The sequence below is a fragment of the Ixodes scapularis genome, unplaced genomic scaffold, assembly GCF_016920785.2.
Source record: "Ixodes scapularis isolate PalLabHiFi unplaced genomic scaffold, ASM1692078v2 PGA_scaffold13__105_contigs__length_92229423, whole genome shotgun sequence".
NCBI classification, from domain to species: domain Eukaryota; kingdom Metazoa; phylum Arthropoda; class Arachnida; order Ixodida; family Ixodidae; genus Ixodes; species Ixodes scapularis.
The window spans coordinates 48,524,506-48,547,538 of NW_024609839.1; the positions used below are offsets into that span (position 1 = coordinate 48,524,506).

The following is a 23,033-nucleotide window of genomic DNA, read 5'->3' on the forward strand; positions in this document are numbered from 1 at the left end:
TGCCGTAGTAAGTCGAAAAGGTGATAGGATGCACTGCGTGTATTTAGAATTGTCCGTTTGTCTTCTGCAAGAGAACAAATTAAAGATAACGTACCGATGATAACCTATCTCGACACCCCTTATGGCCTAGTGAAGATTAATCACGTGTGATATAATCAGAAGTAGCACCACATTGGGAAAACCTGAATGGTGGACATTGAGGTCGATTAATATCTTGTTCCTGGTTCAGCGCTCTCTAAAAAGCGATTTACTGTTTATTGGTCGTTATCTTTCTCGTAAGATTAATTCTTGGACTAGCAATCTTTATTTGAATGGACGTTGCACTCGATTCTTTCTATCAAACCACTTCTCGTATATTGAAACAACTGAGCATGTGGCTTGGCTAATCGCACCAAACTAGCCAAGCTGAAGGCTTCGGTAGCCTGTCGAAGACATCGTAGGAACTGTAATAGTGGGCGTACATGGCCACATTAGTCCTGATAGCAAAACGGTAAAAAAGATATCATCAGATAAAAAACGTTTAGGGCTCGCCGATTTTGAAGCCTGCTGTCCACATACAGGATCGCTTTCCCTGGCTTCCAGTATGTCACATTTCTGTGCTTCAGCATGGTTCTTATATGTAAGCTCAGAAGTCACAGCCTGGTCACCAATGGGAGAAGAGAACGCAGATTGCAAATTTTCCGTCAATGACCACTGGTAAGACTAGCTGATTCAACAAAAGGTTTACTGCTTTATGTATAATTGTACATAGAGTACGGCTCCGCGTCTCAAGAGAAACTGACGTAGTTTTCAGGATATATCTACTTCATATTTCAATTTTGAAGCATGTGTGAAATTACAAGTGAAATTATATGCCTCTGTCTTTCATTTGGTCTGGGGTACTTTGACGTCTGCTCTCTCATGAGCCGGGCGACAATGCTTCTGACTCTCCGCAAAAAAAAAGGAAAAAACCTATGGCAGCGACTTTTACTTTTAATGTCCTATAATGGACGAAATGCAAAACTTAAGAAGTGATCATTTTAATTTGTTCAGTAGACTTTATACAGTCTTGTATCGTATCGGTCATGTGGCACCAATATATACATATATATATATATATACAAGTAAAGGTAAAGTGACGTGGGGTCACGTGACGTCAATTTTCCCGCTAAATGTAGTCGGGAAATTACAATGGCGTATAGTTCATTCACGCGTCGTCAGGTTACATGACATCGAATTCCTCGCCACATTCAGCTGGGAAACTAAATCGGTGTATATGTCATATCATGTTAAATTTCCCGCTAAATTTAACGGGGAACTCGATTCGTGTATAGGTCACGTGACATCGATTTTCCCGCTAAATTTAGCGGGAAATGCAAGGACAGACGGACGGATGGACGTACAGACGAACGGACAAAATTTGAAGAATGGGCGAATCGTTAAAAAGCATCTCTTGCTTTACAAATAAGTTTCAAAAGGGCCCGGTGTTACAAGGGTCCTTCAAGGTTCAAGGCGAGAAATCGCCGGGCAAGTATAGCCTGTTGAAACTTGCGAAGAACGCTGACTTAATCCTTACATACCCTGCGCCCGAAATGACGTATTTCTCGAATGCGCAGCGGTTCCAGCTATTATGGCGGCGAGCAATGCGTTCCCAGCTTTGGAGCAGAGTTCAAAAGCAAAATTTTTGGTGAAAGATAAAATGAAATTAGCTGAAAGTTTGAAAATACAAGCACAAGCGTACATCAATGGTCTCAACTGTTTGGCGAAGAGCGACAGCTCGTGACAAATGAACCGCACGAATACGTTCGTTCGACGGCAAACACAGCCCAATTTATATATACATATATTGGGCTGTGTGTTTGCTGTTGTCCGCGGACAGTTTGTGTTTAACCAATGACCGTCATACAAAAAAAAAAAGTACGTCTCAGACAGTGTCTGTATTTTGTATGATGTATTAGCAGTGTGGTGGTGAGTCAGGCCAGTTGGTATAGTCGTCGTTCATGATGGGGATACTTCCCTATCATATACAACATGATGAAAAATCACGTGTAAAGTCGATGCACATAATGGGCGCATACATTATGGCGAACACTGAAACACTCTGGACAAACTCACAGGATCGCACAGTGGTGATCGTACCCTCGGGCAACGTCGTTCGGGCGTCCTCCGACTTTTGTCCTGAGCGAGAGCAAAGAGCAGTGCGGGTAGCGTCCACTCGGCGCCGCAGCGAGGACACGCGAGGGGCATCGCCTTGCGCCACGGTCCTCACCCATGTCACCGATGGGTTCTTCTAAGAAGCGGTCTCAAGACACGAGTCGCGGCAGCGGAAAAGCATCCGGGCGAAAAGCCTTACAATTCAGACAAGGTCGCACACTCCCCGCAAGACCATTGGCGTGGGCTGTGATGCGAACCTATAGAGAGGCATCGTTGGCTCTTTTTTGTCTTTCCTTTTTTCTGTTTACAAACAAGTTGGAAGTCACGAGCCATCTCACGCACACCGCCATCATCCTTTGCACTAAACTAAAGTCACTAGGCGGTGTCACGCATGCGCCGAACGCTTAGTGAAATTCGTTTATTGTGTAATTCACGTGTTCGTAAAGAACGCTACCTCTTTGCCCCCCGACCGTAATTGAGACCTCTTTGCAAAGCGCAGACGTCAATTATCGAGACAATGGCTCAGATGATTACGTCTTCGGTTTCAGCTTGCCGCACTTCCGGCGAAAGCAACTCCCGTATTCGGTCCGGTTGGATAGCCCGGACAAGATTACACCGCTGGCGATATCTAAAGTCGCTAGAAAACAATGGTAAGGGGAGCGCTTGATAGAGAGATTGCAAAGTGAAGTGGTTAATTGTTGTGTTCGCAAGAGTGCGGAGTGTGGCGCGTCTCAACTACCGCTGAACTGAAAACTGACGTAAACAACGATAGCGGGTCCCTTATGCTGGTCGATTGGGGACCAACATTTTTGGAATTTCTGGCTGCCCGTCTTGACCGATAAAAGCGGAGCTATCTCTGTCGAGGCATCATGCTCCTTGTCTACACCCGCCACTAAAGTTTCGTATTCTAGTCATCCTCCTGCTCATTTTCTTCACAAATAAGTACTAGAAAACAAACGTTCACCGAGCGTCACAATTGCAACTCAAGTATCGCAAGAAGACCTACGTTTTTTTTTTAACTTACTAGAGGATATAGCCTCGGCTAAGGCGCGTACTAATGCGCTGTGCAAGTGATGACGGGAATTTTTTTTTTTTATTTTATTTTGCATTAGGTTTTTCCGCTAAGGGCTCTAGCTTCAGCTGAGGAACTTTGAGCGAACATGATTTTTTGCAGAAGGCCCAAATACAACTTGTTGTCTAAATTTCTTACAATTGATCATCGTCAACCTAGAACAACTGCTGGTATACAGGAACTGCACTACTGCTTGTTCACAAACATGTAGCGACCCAATTGTTGACAAACGATTCGTGTGTCATCAATCGGGTCGCTTCATGTTTGTGAACGAAAACGAATGTTTGTGAACAAAAGGGTAGCGAAAAAGTCGAGTTTGTTCTCTCTGTGGGAAAGCTGTGCTGGACAGCCGTTCAGCCTGTAAGACTAGAACGCAGAGTGAAACCTTTAATCACTGCCATGATTCATATTTCATAATTCCGTTAGTTCAGTGAACCGCATAAATTGGTTTTCATGACACCAAAAGTCAACATTCTATGCAAAAAAAGAAAAAAAAAGGCTTGTTATACAATTTGCTAAATACAAATTGATCTTGTTTTTGCTTTTCTAACTTGAGCTAAGGCCAGCAAGGCGCTTGTCTATTACTAGTTGAAAAAGCAGCTTCAAGTATATCCATAAAAAACCAAAAAAAAAAACACCGTTTACAATCAAACCCGTGTCTGCCCAAACCGAGAGATTCGCGTGAAGCGAAGCGTCCCTTTACAGAAAGAAAGCACTCATGATTTTCAACTGAGCTTCTAATGAATTCCTATAGAGTACATTAAAAACTCTATTGAAACTCGCTGATAATTTGTGTAAGAGTCTGCGCATGCGCAGTGCCGATAGCAGTGCCACCGCAGTGGTGTGACGTCAGAAAGCCCAGTCGGTCTATATCGGTGCTTCAGCGAAGAACATGCCGAATTTTCCCCGCGAAAAGTACACATCGCAGATAAGCAACAATGTGTGCCGCATTTAAGCCTGAGTCTCAGCGTTCGTGCACCATACACACAAAAAAACACGGAGTTTTGCCGCAGACATGATAAGAGAACGTATCTGCGGACGCGACTTAAGCGTGTTCGTCGAAACATCTTTGCTACGTACGTGCGCAGGCTTCAAAAAGTGTATGCTGATGGCGTCTGCAAAGTATTTGTGTTTTTTTTTTTTTTTTTTTTTTTTGTATGACGTATTAGCAGTGCGACTCCGGCGACACCTATAGAGTCTGCCAAGAGGGGCCATCCTGCGGAGGTTTACTGTGTGTATGATAATTAAGTCTTCAATTAAAGTTTGCATACTTAACTTTCGGATTAGTAAAAATAAACGTGTGATTCCGGCTAGGAACTTGTTGACGTAGTTAGCATCTACTAGAGCGGGGAAATATTTTTTTTTAATTGGAGCGTGTACGAATCGAGCGGTGGTACGCGCATGTTACCGCTTGCGATACAGGAATGAGGCTGTCGGAGCCAGAATGCGGATGATAAGTTACGGAAAAATCTGCGTCGAAGCTGAATGCGTTTTCGAAACCCCGAAAACCATAATGTACTCCTTCCAAATATATATATATATATATATATATATATATATATATATATATATATATATATATATATATATAACCTAAAACAAAGCATCGTATTTATAACTAACTAAAGGGCAAAATAAACAGAACTAGGCTAATATCTCAAATATTTTAAATGGACGTTAGGCCAGTGCTCTATTAAAGACCCTGCTTAATCATTGACATCCGCATAACCACAATCGACTACATATTGCAGGCTCACCCAGGGCCAAGGTTCAGAACCGCAACATTCCAAGAAAAGCTCGTATCATAGCACCGTATTTGTGTGCCAGACGACGTTGATTTCCCCTTGTATAGTTACAAAAATATTCGTTTAGTTAACAGCTATCCCTGACACTTAATGTCCAAGTCAAGGTACTGGGCATAGCCTATTAGGCGAGCAACTGTTCTAAAATGCGTATTTGACGCATCGGAACGCATGGAGTGGCACGCCAATCAAAAGGCAACGTAGTGAACGTGCGATGACGAGGCGGCCAAGCTTGTGCCATCATTGGTAAAGGTTGGGGGTCAACATACGCATGGGGGCGCATTTGAGAGGGAAAAAACGTTCGAGGTGTGCAAGAAGCAGACGAACTTGCACGCTGTATAGTCGTTTGCAAGCACTCACGCTCTTAGACCAATAGTTTGGCCACCATGGATAGAAACCGCTTTGTTTAGGTGCCAGTCTGGAAACCGTGAGTACGCCTCATCAATGCTTGACTATAAGACGATCTACCCACAGCAGCAGCAAGATGGTCGCGCCCAGACGCCGTACTTGCAAACGTCGATAGTCGCCGACAGTTTCACAAACGCAGGGCGTGCCGAGTTCCGTGCATCTCATTATCGCTCCAGAGCCAATCAGAATCAGGCATTCTTCGACCGCCGAAGGACGAATCACAAAGCAAGGACCGTGAACGTAATAGGAGGCCCCCTCCATTTCTTAGGCTGGCGGAGACCATGGATGCAACTGGCGTGCACGTCTTTATGCGAAGCGAAAGTTCGTCTGCTTCTTGCCCAAGGGTTCCAGTGACGTCAGAACGCCGAGCTCTGATTGGATCTGATTGAAGGATAGTGGGTAGACCTCAATGCTAGCTGCCTTGAGGTCTGCCCGCTCTCCTTTCAATCGGAGCCAATCAGAGCACTGCGTCCTGACGTCACCGCCACCCCTGTGCAAGAAGCAGACGAACTTGCTTGAACTTGAACAGAATCTTGCTGAAACTTGGCCTTCGGTACGTGCACGCTGCCCTCAAACGTGCGTTGACTGCGCGTGCCAGGGAGAGCCATCAAAGCTAGAAAGCTGGCGTTCGAGGTTGAGTATCTGCCGGGTCCTTCCCCGTCACCGAGCATAGGCATTTTCGATAGATTAGATCATCTTAACGCAAAGGTTTGCACCAAAGTCTATCGACGTTCTCAGTTGTGTCATTGTGTTGATGCGCCTCGCGAGCTCGAACCAGATTCGTCGGTTCACTTAAAAATTCCGAATGAACCGTACACCGGAGATACAGGGATATGCGTTTCCATGTAGTGTTGGGGACGATACAGGTTTTTGTTTTCTTTTTGATTGCTTCCGCGCATTTTTTATTTATTTATTTATTCTTTTTTTTTTTTTAAGAGGTATATTTTGGGGATGCCGCTTTTTTTTTTTTTTTTTTTTTTGCCCGATTCCCGAGAGCACTGCACTGTTGTAACATTCTGCGCACTACTACAGTAGAGCTAGTGTTCATAGTTAATGTCAAGCGTTTTTTTTTTTCTTTTTTTTTTTTTTGTCTTTGGCATTTGGTGCGGTTGTGCGCAACGGAAAGTTTCGCATTCCACGTATCGCGGCTCGCGTGTCAACGCCACACAGACACGAGCGATAGCTCAAGGCTGTGTATCTCTGTGAATGGTTTCGAACAAAGAAATGGGACATTATATTTTTTGAAGGCACACGAACTTTTCGCTTCAACAATAGTTTCTGCTTAGGTCACGTTGACGAGAGCGCTGGAAAGCGGTTGGGTTTAATATTGCTTAACTACGATTTTGTTTGCCCTATTTGCATGCTGTAAACGCATGAAAGTTATATTTTAGTCCCGTTATCCTCCCATCTCGGTGTTAACTTTCGCCTGGGTCATAATTTTGATGGTATTCAGAACAGACTCAAACACTGTAAAGCAACTTTGGTGTAATCAATGTTTACCGAGTGTGGGGTCCCTCGGTGGTATAACTGTTATTTCCGACTTACAGAACTCTGGAACGTGCTTTACTTTGTCGAGAAGTACAACATTCAACGTGCTAAATACAACATTTTGTTCAAAATACAACATCCAACCACTTTTATAATAACAAATGCATCAGGGAGAGACGAACCGAACCCTTTAGCGGTTCGGTCTCCACTCTCCACCAGAGGCTGCACCACAGTTAACTTATGCGATAGTGCGAACTATTCAATACAAAGTTCGCTGCTCTGATGTCATAAGATGTCCCACTTTCTGGTTCTTGTTATATATGATCGGTTTTATGCAAGCCGTTCTAAGATCTGAGAGATTGCAAAATACTATAAACCAATTTACGGTTATCACGGATTGTATCGACCAACTCGTTAATTATACACAATAGAACATTTTTTTTAAAGAAAGCGATGTCCACTACCTAGGTGTAGGAACCCGTTCCTCAGAGGGCGCCACCAACTTCACGTGACGTCAAACACATGACGTGATTGTAACAAAACAGCAGTCACACGTAGTTTACACCTCCGCCTTGTTACAGAGTTACCGCGTCCCTGTTCAAACTCACAATACAAGGCCCATGTCTAAACTCGCGAATCTCGAGCACTGTCGTGGACACAGCTGGCTATTCTGTATACTCTCAGGGCCACGTATGCGTCGCACTGGGAATGCACAATGCATGCGCGGGGTGGCGTTCTCGCTCTTCCAGTCTGCGCCTAGCAGACGACCTTCACTTGGTTGTCTGCTAGGCACGAAGCAGACGACGTCACTGTGCTTGTCGTGTAATAAGTTATAACACGACAAACACGGCGTCGTCTGTTATAACTTATAACCAGTTGTGTCCGCATCAGAGGCTCATCTGGCCGACGGTTCCCTCTCAAGATTCCCGTACCTGTCCAACTGCAGAAAGGCTTCCCGAACGCTTGCTTCCCAGCAGGTTTTTCCTGGGTCGGTCTGCTTCTCCGAGCCTCCCTGAACAACTGGAGCTGTGTGGTCGGAACTCCGTGTTCCTGGTCGGGCTCTTGTCCAGGTCGGTCATGGGGATAGAGCACGCGCTGAAGGTGATGGTCTTGTTCACCCCCGCCTTGGACATGGCGTTGCTGAGGCTTGGTTTTCGTCTTGTCAAGGGGTTTCACTTCTGCGACACAACCGATGTCAATATTAGGTCATTCGAAGCATATTTCAATGGTTCATACAGAGATTCTGTCTGCTTTTAGTTGCTGAGAGTAACACATCATGAGCACTTATTCGTAGGCGCTTAGGACCACCGTGACCAAGTTCAGCTTAAAAGGTACAGTCTAGAAGCCTCAGAGTTGCAGCAGAGGTTTCTTTAAGTGACTTTTTGCCGAAACGTCTACAAGGCTTTCAAAAGGTTCCTTAAAGTATTCATACCAGATTCGTCAACCTTCGTTTTTTGTTTTTGTTTTTTGGACTTGACCAAGTTAAACACGATCTAATACCCCTGTTACACGGGCACACTTAACCGCGGTTAACTCAGCTTTAACTGCGGTTACGTGACAGCACAGATGCCGCACTATACCCTCGGACAGCTATTTCAAAAGAAGTGAAGAGAGCGCGTGCACTGCTTTGATGGGTGCTCAAGATGCTCAAGCGCACGTTCGCCCATAGCTCTGACTGCATCGCCGCAGAATGTTGTCGGCAAGTATTGTGCGCTAATTGTCGTTTAGCGTAACTGCAGTTAAGTGTGCCCGTGTAACAAGGGTATAAGTGTCCACAATACGTAAAGACGAGAGATTGACGACATGCCATCACAGGTGATGGTAACTGGCAGCATAGCGTCGATTCTGACGAGTTTTCAGTTTTCCGTTTATCCTGTGTCAAACAAAAGCGCCCCCTTCCCCTCCCCCGCAAACCAGACGATGTGACGTTCATTAAAACGCACTAATCAGCTTGCCGGCATCGATTGTGTGGTCTTACTCCACAAGCATTTCCGAATACACTACCCGGTTGTGCCAGGGCCGGTTTGCTGGTTTTGCTGGTGACTGCGGTTCTCTCTCCCGGCGGTTAATGTAGCCGCGAGACGGATTTTCAAGTCACGTTGCCGGCTCCGTAAAAAGAAAGTACCTAGCGTTTCAGCCGATTCTGCTCAGCAGACATACAACCCTTACCTGTCGTTTTCTTTAACTCTCGCTTAACACGACCTTTCCCAGAAATACGTTTGCAAGTTTTCTTGTCCCCTTGGAACCGGTCACGTGATATCAAAACTGCTCTTGCAGCTATCTTAACCACCAGGGAGAGACAGCCGCTTTCATCAGCAAACCGGCCCAGGCACTTGAGCTGTATGGACGCAACGCCTTCCCCTGCTCGGCTACACATCCAGCGGCACCGAGATCTAGGAGGTGCTATAAATGCTATGAATTTCACTACCGCTTTGTAATATGACTTTCCGAAGTTGCACGACAGGGAAAAAAAGTAAAACATACTAAATGGTTGTGTAGCATGATTTTCTTAAGATACGGGCTAATCTTCAGGAAGAATATTAGGAGACAAGCTAGTACGAAAAAAAAAACTTCGATAAAACGAATAAATTAGTTATATGTAAGCGGACACAAAATTCGCAATACACGAACCAAACCAAAGCTCCACAGAAACGATTGCAAAAGCCTCGCTCTTGAAAATTGTGTGTACTACATAAAGAAGCTTATTCTACACTTAATCCTCTAGCCATGAGGCTGACTTGTTTGATTTTTAGTTTGTGTTGTTTTCTAGCGCTCACGAAGACATATTATTATCATTATCTAATTTCTTTTTTTTGGTCAATATTGTAATTATCTAATTTATCAGTACCTAATCTTTTCATTATTTATTCATCATTATCTAAACAACTATTGCCGAACATCAACTAATATAGTTACCAAAGGCGTACTTGATGTATCAATCGCAGAAGGCATATTGGCCATGCACTAGTTGTCTGCGATCTCTTTGCTCCGCGGTACGTGTATCTAGAAACCGAACGGAAGCGTTATCGTAATTTCACTCGGACAAATGATATCGATATTCTTGATTTCTTGGAAATGGCCTTTGAGATATTTCTTGGGTTTTTCCTAGAAGAATGGGGCGTCGGTAGATATTCTTTTTTCAAAGAAGTTTCTTTATATGTGTCGACTAGTTCGTTCATGCGAGATCAATCAAAAGAAAGAAAGAGTCCATCGGTGAAGCGTGAACTTTTACTTTTAAAATGAAATATAAATCGAGTAGAAAGATACCAAACAAGTTCAAATGTTTTGCTTTCTTCTCTCTGACAATAATTATGCGCCCTAGTGCGCATATCCAAATACAATTACTGCAATATCAAAAGGCACAACTTCCTCAAAGAAAATCCAAGAATGATTTGGGCGCTTTTGACAATCAAAAAAAGTGTAGCAATTGAGTAGTTTACTCATAACGGGCAGACACTTGCCAATGAGCAGTGCATCACTAGATCATTTAATCAATTGTTTTCTTCATTAGTGTACACTATGGAGAACAGTGTTGCCATCATTTTCTTATGACAATCATGGCATCAGTGACTTGGCAGTCTCGACAAAAAGGATCCTTGACAGCCTTGAATCGACATTAGAAACTCGTCCGGCCAGGATGGAAAATCCTAACGCTTTCCTACAAAAGTATGCCGAAGTGTGTTCAAAGTTTTTTGTTTTTTTTCACGTGGTTTACTCTTTCAGTTTAAAAACGGGCAAGGCGCCACAAGATTGTAAAGTGGCCAAAGTAGTCACTTTATAAACGAGTGGACAGAAAAACAAAATGTCTGCAATTGTAGACCAGTGTTCCTGTTGAGTACATGTAGTAAGGCCCTTGAATATTTCATTTTCAAGCACATCATACCTTTTCTAGAATCTCCAACGTTTCGAATAGATTAACGACATGGGTTCCGTACATGGGGCTCGATAATAGATAGTTTTAAGGGAATCGTTTTTACACATCTGATATGGTACGATGGGCCCTCCGATTTAAACTGCGCATGTGCGATTCTTCTGTGCTAGCGCATGCGCAGTTGGTACCGGAGGGCCCATATCGTTCCACATGGGATGTGCAAACACGATCCCCTAAAACTCTGTAACGACACAACCTCTTCACACGGTCGATAATTTTGCAACAGTAATAGATAATGATGGTCAAGTCTATGCTGTTTTTTTAGATTTCGCAAAGGCGTTCGAAAGAGTTTCGCATCGCTAGTTATTGCACAAATTGAATCATCAACTAGATAATGATTGCCCCTTTAAATGGTTCTCTTCCCTTACGAACCGTGAACGGTTTGTGTTTGTGAGCAAAGCAGAATCCATTGATTTACCCGTTCTATATGGAGTGCACCAGGGCTTAACACTCGGATTGCTTTTTTTTAAAGTTTTTTTATCAATGATTTGATGGTAGATAACCTCTCGATACAGTGTAGATTTTTCGCAGATGACATTATACTGCTTTCCAAAATAGCTTGCGTTTCTTATAAGAAATGTTTAGATGATAACTTAGAATATGCTGAAATCTTATGGGACCCTCATTCACAATCGTATGTAAACCAGTTGAAAAGAGTTCAAAAATAGTTCTTAACTTCATTTATAATTCATATGGCTAAGAATCACATATTTCATCGTTGTAGGGTGCGTTCGGACTGCCTGAGTTGTGATGTCCAAAGCAAGTAAGCGCTTAAATTTTTCACCATAGTTTAATACCTAACAAAACTTGTTTTAAAGTCTGATGACAATCTTAATACTCTGTTTCACCTCATGATGTACCGCAGAGAAGGCTACAAGCGCGAGCTCCTTGCTGTGGGGCACATCTCGGCGGTACGAGCTCTCGTGACTTAACAGCGGCTGCCAACGTTATGAGCTCGCGCTTCTAGCCTTTGCTGCGGTACAACATAAGGTGAAACGAAGTATAGTATAAAGTGAGCAGCGACACAAGACAGAAGCATAAGAAACTGATTCGTGAATTTTGTTGCAGTAAAAAACGTAAAATATTTTTTCCGCGTACCGTTTGCGAATAGAACGAGTAGCCCCACTGCATGACGGGTATTGTCTTTTGTGCTGCATTTTCGAGCGCAATTGATTCACTCTCCTTCGTTAGAGTGGACTGAACTACTTACTCGTTTTACTGATTGTTCGTGTATAACTATCTGCCTTACTGACCTTTTGTTTTCTTTAATTTTTCTTTCTACATCGTTTTTTGGCCTTCAAAAGTTGGCTGGTAGCATCTCCTAAATAAATAAATATTTTACACTGCGTTTTGTTCTGCTTTAACATTTTTATTATACAAAATTCTCTATCAAAAAGCGTGAGTACCTGTAAATAAATAAATAGTGTACGAGCTAATTTTTACGATGACCCAAGTTATCTTGAAATATATACTTTAAAGATATAGAAAGTTAATCCCGCGATTACAACATTCCTGCGGATAAAATGAATATATCACTTCCAGTTGCTACGCTTTCAGTACGCGAAATAGTTTCCAAACCCACACCTCGCAAAAATAAGAGAGCTATCCCACAAGAATACAGTTTTTTTTTTTCAAGTAAACAAATAATTGTATTGTATAACAAACTGCCATCGGTTCCTCGAGATAAATATTACTTCAACGAAGTTTTTTTTAAGCTTTATAATATCTTTTTTTAATATTACGTAACCCAACCAGCCCAACCTAACAAAAAAAAAACATTAACCATCACCGCGGTACAGGATAGTTTGACGGTGTCAAACAGGCCAATTATAATGCTTTTTTTTTCTATACATTGATAAAATAATTTTATTCAGGGACAACCTATAAAATACCAAACGTGTTAGGGTCGCGCCATGAATGTACTGCTGAAGCGAGCGCTGCAACCACACCCGAAACAACCGTTACTCAAACCCTACATTTCTAAACTTCCGTAGTCGCTCCATCATCCTTTCCACACAGAGCATGGCAGTCAGAAAGCACAACACTTGTACTCTACAAATGCCTTCGCGATTGCTTCCTTTCACCAAGAATAATTCGTTAGCATTTTGATTGGTAAAAGCAAAACGCTCGCGAAGGCATTTTATCTAATAATGTTACCAAATGCTGAACAAAAAACACTGTAAACTGCACCAAAGCGCGGAATCCATGTATGAATTAACAGAGTTGACGCTTCTTAACTTGTGCATCTATTCTACCATTCCATCCCGTTCAGTCGCCGGTGGAACGGGAGAATAGGAGTGGTAGAAAACGAGCTCTCCAGATATTACGTCGGAAATTTCGGGGATTAAAATATCGACGTTTATTAAGGACACACTAGCTTGCAAGTTTTGTAATGTTACAGTTAGTATTGCAAAGTGCAAGGGCGCAAATTCCCAAGCCAGCTGAAGAAATATCATTCGACACAGGTGAGTTGTTATGAATTTAGAAAAGCTTTGTTACCGGATAATATTTGTTTCTATATTTAATTTTGAAAAAAATTGGGCACGCAAGAAGAAGATTAAGCTTTCAATTTTGGAAAACTTGGAATCTATCATAAATAAACTCCGATAAATATTAAATTTTTGGCAAAGAATGAACTCTTAAAACCCTTTGAATTTAACGAGAAAACAATCTTCGAAAACACGGGACCTGCAGGTAACGTATTTATACATTTGCCTTACCAATCTAAAATTTGTGCTCCATAATTGAAAAAAATGACCGCATCTCCACGTGGTGAATGATGTTGATTGGGGCGAAGCTCTGGTGGCGCTGATGATGATGATTTTGTTCAAAGGTAGTGCTATAGACGTTGAGCGGCTACATGCAACGTTTCATCCATGACATCCCCAGCTCTTCAGTTACAACCACATCTCAGAGCCCCCTAATCGACCCGCAACCGTGGCCGAGTGGTTAAGGCGATGGACGGGGAGACCCCAATGGGGAATCCCATTGGGGTCTCCCCGCGCAGGTTCAAATCCTGTCGACTGCGCGAACATTTTTTTTTTCTTTTTTTAAGCAGACAAGCGGGATGGCAATCGATGTGAGCACGGACGCCGGACGGACAAGGCTAGACCCTAAGGAGCTTTGCCCCTAAAACATAACGAAAAAACAAATAGCTATATTTCGCCCATTTTGAACTCCGTCGTGCAATATCCTGCACCGCTCAATGTTTGGACGCAAAAAGGTCGCGTCGCGTTATTCCCGCCGTTCTCTAAGTGTCCCCCGATCCCCTAGGTGATCTAGCGTGTCGCGGTTTATCGATGTGTTTCGATGGCTGCCTGTGAACTTCAACACGAATCGTTCGAAATCGCACCCGTGGTACAGCGGATCAGTAACAACAGGCCGCGGTCCTCATACCACACGGGACACGAAGGCCGAGTATGCAAAAACGGTACATGCAGCCAGGCAGACACAACTTTCACTCCACGAGACCGCCGCGATTTCCGAACTTAATCAGCATACAGATAAAGCGGGGACACGCTTGAGTGCCGCCTCAGATACAAAGCGACAATAATGAAGCGAAAGACAACAAACGCTACTCTCAATATCCAAGACATGGCTATAGCATTGACGTCGCAACAGATACCATTGTGGCGGCCTTGTTGCTGTGGGCGTATTCACTCCACCAAATTTGTGTTTTCTCGGCAACAACAAGTGGGAAGGACCACCGGCAATGACGTTATCTGAAAGCAGACTTGTGCTTTTCTCATTACAAGTAATCAAATTATTTGTAATCGATTACTTTTCGGCGTAATTTAGTATTCATTTGATTACATTTATTAGGAAGTATTCACGATAGTAATCTTATTACTTTTGGTACGAGTAACATTGCTTGCAGCCGTAACTATGTTTTTCTCCCTTTGCCCTTTGTTTGTACAAATTCCCCACCAAGGAATCCTATAATCACATCCCCGACAGGAAGGTGCCGTTAAACAAAATCGTGGATTGAGATGATAAGTAGTTTATAATTCGGTAATTTTAACTCAGTCATGGACTGAACGAAAGACCCCATTGTTTGCAAACCTGCGGAAAAACAAAAATTGTTTTGAAAATCTGAAGGAATCGAAAACTGATCAGTGCAGATTGTTGGGCGAGTTGGTATACTAGGTGTTCAAAAACATGAGAGCGCTTGAGACGTTGGTACAAACGAGGATACTGGACCACACAGAGAGCTGACCTCAGCCGTTTAATCTTCGTGAATTGGGAAGAATGTACACTGCGATATCTTTCAGGCCTCAACTAATCCCAGGCCTCAACCAATCCCGGGCCTCGCCGCCGCTGGCAAGAATGCTACCTCCCCAGTGACAAATGCGCATTGTGCGCGTACACGAATGGCTTTAACTTTTTTTTCCCTGCTCTCTTACAACGCCTAAACACACGCGCGCACACACACGCGCGCGCGTGCGCACGCGCGCGCACACGCACACGCACACGCACAAGCACACGCACGCACGCACGCACACACGCGCACACACACACATATCAATGAGGTCAATGTAGGATCAGGCCTGCATCGATTATCTATCGTCTTATCCTTCTGTTTGGCAAGAACAGGGCAGTTGTTGAACAGAGGCCTGCAGCCGCGGTCTTGACAGTGAAGTGAGAGATGGCCATCTCGATAGCTCTTTATGTTAAGGCTCTGTCAGTTCAGTGTCAAGACTGCGGCTGTAGGACTCTGTTCGCCACGTGCACTGTTCTTGCCAAATACTAGGTTAAGACCATAAGAGAGATAACCGAAGCAGATGGGATTATAGGTTCCGGTGAAGGTTGTGTCAGCCTTGTCTCCATTGACCTGAGAGATAGGGAAGTAGCGTTCTTGAGAGCAGCTTCGAGGCCTGGGATTGGTTGAAAGGAAAACGAGCGCAGTCTATACAGTTCCCAATTCACGACGATTAAACGGTTGAAGTCAGCGCTCTGTGTTGTCCAGTGTCCTTCTTTGTCTTCGTCTAAAGCGCTACCATGTTTTCAATCGGAAAGGTGAGGGTTACCTTTTCTCAAGTAATCAAGTAACCTAATTGAATGCTTTTTAACTAATGGTACTTGTAATTGTTATCTATCACTTGTTTTCGAGCAACGTGTGCAAGACTGCGCGAAAGCCACGCATAAAACCTGTTATCAGGCTTTTGTTTACACTTGGGCGTCACAATAGACCAGTGTTGTGTAAAGGGCATCTAAAAAGTACTTGAAGTAAAGTAAAAAGTAAATGAGAGGTTATGTACTTCGAGTAAAGCTTTAAGTACTCTAGGCACGATGTACTTCAAGTAAATGATTATAAATGCAATGCACATCCGAAATAAGCTACAAGTGCTTTATAACACAATCTTTCATGATACCCTCTCATTCCCCTATGCAATTTCTTTTTTTTTTTTTTTTTTTTTTTTTTTTTTTTACCGGTATGCATTGCCCGAGAGGTGATCGGGGTGCATTGCAGTTATTTCTGAAAATGGCGGCGAATAAAATCAACTGGCCACGGAGTAGTCCGTTTCACTCTCACAGACGAACTATTTCGGCTAACGCAATCAACTTGTAAGGCACCTATTCGTATCGGTCTTAGAGCCGCCATTACTTCACTCCGAGAAATGGCCGGATGACCTCTCGAAAGACGAGAGCGTGTTTTCACTTAACAATGCTCTTCTTTTTTTTTTTTTTTTTTTTTGTTAGAGCTTTTATACTTGTCCTCTAATACTGCTTATAGTACTGGGAAAGTCGAGGACGCGAACGTGTGGTCCTCGAAATAGCTTAATTTCACAGAGACCAAATTTGGGGAATGTACTTTCAAGTCGGGAGGGGTACTTTCCTCGGAAAGCATCTGAAAGAATGCTTGAAGTGATGTACAAGTGTACATACCCATGAAATGTACACCAAGTAAAGTCATTTTTTTTCTAAATCTACTCGATGCAGTACTCCATGTACAATTTACTTGAAGTACTTGTCAACACTGCTCGTAAGACTGACAGAATAAAAACAGCAGGGAGGTTTTTTTCAGTCATCCCGCCTTTTGCGCGTACTCCTGCCATCGATAACACACTGGCGCCTCGTGAGCGCTGCCAAAGCACGGCGGAAGGCGGCAATCGCGTGCTCAAGTCTCAACATCTAAAACAGGCGTGCTGCCGCTCTCATCTTTTCAGATGAAAGAGAGACACACGTTGCTTCCGTTTCTTCGAAAAAAAAAAAAAAAAAAGATTGCCGCATGCTTAACACTGTGTGTCTCAAAAGAAATAAAAAAAAATCTAATTCTACAGAGTGTTCCAAAAAAAGAATCAACGTTTTCTTTTTTCTTTTTCTTTTAAGTTTAGAATGAACAACGTATTGCCGAACACTCATTTTCCGGCCAAATGTAGCCCCGAATCAGATGCCGAAGTTTCAGAACTATTCGAAAATGAAACAAATCTCGACTGCTCACGTTTAAAACGGGGAACTCCACTCGGAACACTGTCTCTCCCAGTTCAGTTCGCCGAAGTATAGAAGAACAGCGAACACTTCCCGGGGAAAGTAGTTATACTACGACGCGCGCACACGCGACACGGGGCAAGGATGCAAGCGATGGTCTCGAGGTCTCGCGGAGACAAACCCGGGATGTGCGAAACTCACCTCGCGTTCACAGTCACAGAAAGACAGTGAGAGAGAGAGCGAGAGAGCGCCTCACCTGTATCTGCCAGCTTTCGCAGCTCAGTCCGTTTTGACGCCCCGTCTGCTCAACTGAGTGACGCGCTGCCTGCGAGTGACGTTTATCGCGGAGGCCCTCCCTTTTGTTTCTTTGAGCCCAGTTATCGATAGCGGAGTCCCTTTTTACCTGTCTTGTACGAGCAAAGAGAAAAACACAGCGGGTCGCTTATCGTCGACGGCCCTTGCCTGTTGTTGTATCATTTGCCTGTGACGCTACCCAGAGACGCCGAGTCGGCATTGTCTTCGACGGCGGAATTTCCAGACGACCTGGTTGGTATAATCTACGATTCAGCGATTTGTTTTCGAAGGGGGTGGGGAGTGCTATAAATGGCATTACTAGTGTTCTTGTTTGCAAATGTGAGTGTTACGTGGGTAGAATGGACAAGGTGCTTCGTGGAAAACACCATCGTTCGACTTTCGTTTTCCGATTTCTTTTGAGAAGGTGAGAGGACTATATGGTCTTTAATGTTGTACAGGGAGTATTGTGCTGTGCGCGCTGCTGCTGACGAACTGGCTGCCTTTCCTTCGTAATAGGTCCGATCAACCGCTAATAAACTGCAAATCTATTTCCGTTTTGTTTTTTTGTTTTTTCTAAAAGGGAGGGGGTCTAGTTTTGATAACAGAAATTGCAATAGACCCCTTTCGAAAACCTGATTGGGTAACACTGGCGATCTCCATTTTTTGGGTCAAAAGTCATCCTGGTGATATCCCACAACGCCTAATGATAGTTACAAAATTGTAACTATCACCAGGCGAAGCGAGATATTATACTTTTAGTTTTCAATTGCTAGGCTAGGTGGCGCAAGCTACCGTCAATTAAAAATGGTACAGCCGTTAGCATTCATCCGTCCATCTTTGGGCACGAAGTGTGTGGTTGGGTCCGAGTCCGGCAACCAACGCTAACGAGGCACTCGCTCTCGATACGAGCTGAGCCGAGTTCACGCCGAACGCTGACGGAACCCTCGTGTTCGATACACGCTCAGAGTACATGCCCAATCATGCAAGAGGCACTGCTATGTTCGCTGCAGACATGAGGACAGTAGACGCCTCGAGCGTAGACACGTTTGCTTCATTTATATATATACTCATGCTTAGAACACGTCTGCCGACAGTCTGTGCACATGATCAATGTGACGGGACCGCCGTATAAAGATGAAGCAACCTTCAGACAGTGTCAGCGGACTGTCCTTTGTACGATGTATAATAGCAGTGTGGTGATGAATAGACCGATCTCACTAAGCGTTGGGCGCACGCTTGAAGCCGCCATAACTTTAGTTCACAGGAGGCAGGCGAAAGTACCCGAGACGACTCGTGCCGTCTCGGGCTCTGTACGCGGAGAGCTCCAGTAAGGTTGTCGCACGTGAAGAAGTTCTCTCGATGCAAAGCAGCAGCGGTGGCGTAGCAAAACCGGCTGCTGAGATCGGTCTAACCGCTTATTCACACTGGAAGCGGATCGGCGTTCGCAAAGCGGTTGCGAACGCGGTTGTATAAAGATGCCGTGCAATGGACCTTTTCCAAATACCGACGGCACCAGGTGGTGGCTGCACGAACTAAAAATTGAGGAAGTGACCTACCTGCGCTACCAATCGATATCGGGAGCTACGCTATCGGTTGCTTCGCTCTCTGAGCTGCGTCGCGTGCCCAACGCGACTTTAAAGAGGGAAATCCGTAGCGTCTACCCAAACGTCGTGTTTTTCTTTCCGTCCACTTTCTTTTTTTGTGTAACACAATTATATATATGCTGCAATTACGTGTTCTACTCGCTGATCCACAGCCTCCTTCCGAATTTCCACGATTTCTCGTGCCGACTTCCGCCGCTTGGCATCGGGCGCTCGCGCGTGCGCAGAACGCTTCTCGGAAAAGGTCCATTGCACGCGCACTCGATGACATCAAGTGCGCGTGTAATTGTACTGGATCTTTATACAACCGCGTTCGCAACCGCTTTGCGAACGCGGATCCGCTTCCAGTGTGAATGAGCGGTAATGGGCCAGTTTTGGTGGTCGCTGACTTGTTGTACACGGTGGGGATATACAGTTCAAAACACGCGGAGAGCGATAAACGCACACGACAGGACAAGGCTCCGCCGTGTCGTGTGCGTTTCTTTATCGCTATCCGCGCGTTTTAGGCTGCTTATCCCCATCACGTATAAAAGCGCTGTGACCGCGACTTAAAGGGGCTTCAAACGATTGTTCTGCTTCCAATGAATATTACTTAGAATCGCTCCCTAACGTTGATAACCGAATAAACTTTCCTTGGCTTTTCTTTCTAATCAATGGCAAGGGCCAAAAAAAAAAAAAAATCAGGCGGCCACGTGGTTTGGTGTTCATCCTATGCCGTCAACGTTAATCCTGTAGCCACAAGCAGGGGTTGGCGAAGTAGAAAGCGCGCGCTGAGCTCCAGACATTGCTAGAGCTCGGCTATTCTCACCGCAGCAGTGGTTGGACATGAGCCACTACCCGAGTGTCCCTCGAGGCATTGATTGGGCCCGTTAAGTCCGCGCTCCTTTACTCCTGCTCCGACGCTCCGAGTGTCACACTCCGAGCGCAGCAACTAAACCGAGCATAGCGTATACAGGAGCGGGACATACCGGAACTATCGACGAACCGCGTGAGCCACTTCCGACCGCACTTATTGTGACGAACCCGCCATCTCGTGGATACGGGTCGCAGAAGCCGAAATTATTTCGAATATAAATTAGGGACTTTTTTGAATTGTAGAGTGTAAGTTAAAAAAAAAAAAAAAGACGGTGATGTTACACTGTGAAAGCTTTTCCGTCAAATTGACGGGAAATGCCTTGGAAGCTCTATTTTCCAAGTTTTTGGCCGTCAGAATGACGGTGTTTTGTGTCATTTTGGCACCCCATTTGTCAACCGGAAAAACAGTTAAGCCGTCAATTCTACATTCTATCGTCGTCTCATCATACGGTCCGACGTCATTTTGACGTCCTAATCGTCAGCCTGAAATACAATTGAGCCGTCATTTCAACATTTTAACGTCATTTCATTATACAGTCAGGCGTCATTTTGACGTTTCTTTGTCAATCCGAAATACAATCCGTTCGTCAATTTCACTACACTCCTTTCCTTCATAAGCTGAGACTGCGGTGGGAACTACGTGCCGGTGGGATGAGTCATCCGCGTCCCTTTCACCACCTGACCCTGCTCTCTGCGCCTGGGTGTGGGCGAGAGGATGATCACGTGGCGAAAGGGAGGCGTATGATTGGTCCGAGGACACATAGCTTCCACTGCAGTCTCAGATTATGGATGAATGGAGTATATGCGACGACATTGCTTTATAGGATTAGGTGTCATTTAACTGTATTCGTGAATCACTTGACAGTACTAGTACCGTACCGTATTATGATGTGTACTAGTAATCTTGTTTAGTCTAATACCCAATCAGCGCGCGACACTCCGAGCGTAGCGCATTCCACGCGCGACAGATTGCGAGCTGATTCGCCGGTCACCTAAATGTCATTCGTTGTAAATGGCATTCGAGTTGCCCGTGTGGCACGGGTATAAGTTTGTGTCGTAGTAGGCTTGTTTCACCATCATCCCGGTGAGTCTTTCAATGTTAAAAATCGAACGGTGATAGTCAAAATTAGTGTAGACTCTATAGAGGCCAAGCGACGTCAAGGCGAAGTTCAAAACGGTAGAAACCCGAGATCATGGAAAAAAAAAAAAAGTGACACAATCGACAATCTAAATTGTTGTTTGTGTCCTCCTTTCCTTTCTTGTTCCTTGATGACGGGTTTGCACGATATTGTAAGTCCAACAGCTTGCCTGTATCTTTTGTGTCATTCCTGCCCATATAACGTTCTCAGGATCATGCAATGTTTGATAAAACCTTTTCCGCGACTTTAACTGATGTTTCGGCTTTCCAATCTAAGTATCTTTATTATCTGGGCTAAACATTCTAAAAAAGGGCAGCGATCTGACTGTCTTTTCATATCGAGATCTTTTCTGTCACTGAACTATCTACACGCTACCGTTCGATAGATGAATTCTTTTTCAGGCAAGGCGCACGAACAAACCTTTTCCGCAACGCTAACTGTTGTTTCGGCTTTCCAATCGAAGTATCTTTGGTTGCTGAGCAAGGCATTCTGAAAAGGGCAGCGGTCCGAATGTCTCCTCATCTCGACAGACTTTCGGTCGCTGAGCTATCTGCACGCTACCGTTCGATAGATGAATTAGTTTTCAGTCGAGATGCACGAACAAACGTTTTCCGGAACGCTAATTGCTGTCTTGGCTTTCAAAAGGAAATAATGGGGCAGCGGTCGGGGAAGCGCCATTCGTCTCGACAACGTTCCGGTCAGCGCAGCCATCTTGTTTGTGGGCGTGACGTCACGGAGCGCGAAGAAGTCACTCGCGTTCCGAGGAATACTCGGTGCACGAAGAGCGCGCTGGAGTGTCAGTCGGCGCTCCTGTCTGTTTGGTGCAGGGGCTTCCAAACTTTATAGCTAGAAAGCCGGATTAGGTGTCTCTCACAATCTCGAGGGCAAGAAAATAAACAACCAAATATGAATGAAAAAAAAAAACTAAATAAATAGACCTATAATACCGATTTAAATACAAAAAAATTAAAATAGAAACAAATTAAAGGTAATGAATCCAAGGCGTATCAATAGAAAACCTACACGAGAATAGCAAACTTGCGAGTAAGGAAGTTCGATATATAGAATATTTTTATTTAGCTAATTATGGCATTATGCAGCAGTGGAAACTTCTCGAAATGATGCGTAGATTATGTGCGGCCGCCATTGGTTGGTCATGCACTCTAAACAAGCATTGAACACGAGCGCTTCGTCAACATTCCAAGTATACTCGGGTCTAGTTTTTGTTTTATAAAAATGCGAAATTAGCAGACTATTTTAGCATTGCTATTTTTATCAAGGGCAAGGTAACCTCGTGCGACAAAAAACTAGCCGATCATTATTATTTATGAAGCGAACCTTTAAGCTGCCCCTCGCCAGCAGTGAAAAAAACCTTGGATTTTTCGCGTGCGCGACCTATACTTGAATATGCGAGTGGAATTTCAAGCTCCTTCAAACAAAACCTGAATGATCGAATTAAAAAAAAAAAAATACAAAATCGCCCCGCCAGATTTATTACAAAAAAAAGAAAAAGATAACTTCAGTCAGTATAACTGAAGATCATCCAGTCATCACTATACTGGGAAACCCTTGTATCGGAGACATCAGTGCATCCGTCTCAAGCCTTTTTCATAGTTCTTTTTATATTTATGGTGATATTTCTAAATACAAATATATTTTCCGGCCTACCTATGAACGATACAGGAGAAATAACTATATATTGAAAAACAAAAGTTAAGTTTAAATGCAGAAGTCACCTGTTTCAATGTTTTATTCTTGCGGTCAATTCAAGACTGGAGTAAGCTGCCCAGTCATGTATTGAAAATAGGATTGACAAAATTAGTTTTCGACCAAGTACTAATGGACGTGTCAGCTTTGTTTTTATTTTTATGACTGCTGAAA

The 23,033-nt window shown here is 44.0% G+C and overlaps 2 protein-coding genes across 6 annotated transcripts in view; one reads left to right on the plus strand and one right to left on the minus strand.

Annotated features, from left to right (window-relative positions):
• Window positions 1-17,623, minus strand: part of LOC8036064 (proton channel OtopLc) — a 29,528-nt gene extending 11,905 nt beyond the window's left edge. The window contains exons 1-2 of one of the 4 annotated variants that reach the window (XM_029988464.3): window positions 17,520-17,623; window positions 7,836-8,081 (exon numbers count right to left, since the gene is read on the minus strand). In XM_029988464.3, coding sequence (XP_029844324.2) covers window positions 7,836-8,036 — 201 coding nt within the window. In that variant the 5' untranslated portion in view covers window positions 8,037-8,081; window positions 17,520-17,623. Of the gene's footprint in view, window positions 1-7,835; window positions 8,082-17,276 lie in introns of all 4 variants that reach the window. The other 3 variants (XM_040213357.3, XM_040213356.3, XM_040213358.2) reach the window with 3 other exon arrangements.
• Window positions 17,624-17,949: 326 nt separating this feature from the next.
• The window catches only part of LOC8036065 (transient-receptor-potential-like protein), a 51,166-nt gene continuing 46,082 nt past the window's right edge, over window positions 17,950-23,033 (plus strand). Inside the window, exon 1 of one of the 2 annotated variants that reach the window (XM_042289888.1) lies at window positions 17,950-17,981. The gene's annotated coding sequence lies outside the window, so the exon portion shown is untranslated. The remainder of the gene's footprint in view (window positions 17,982-23,033) is intronic. The other variant, XM_040213386.3, reaches the window with a different exon arrangement.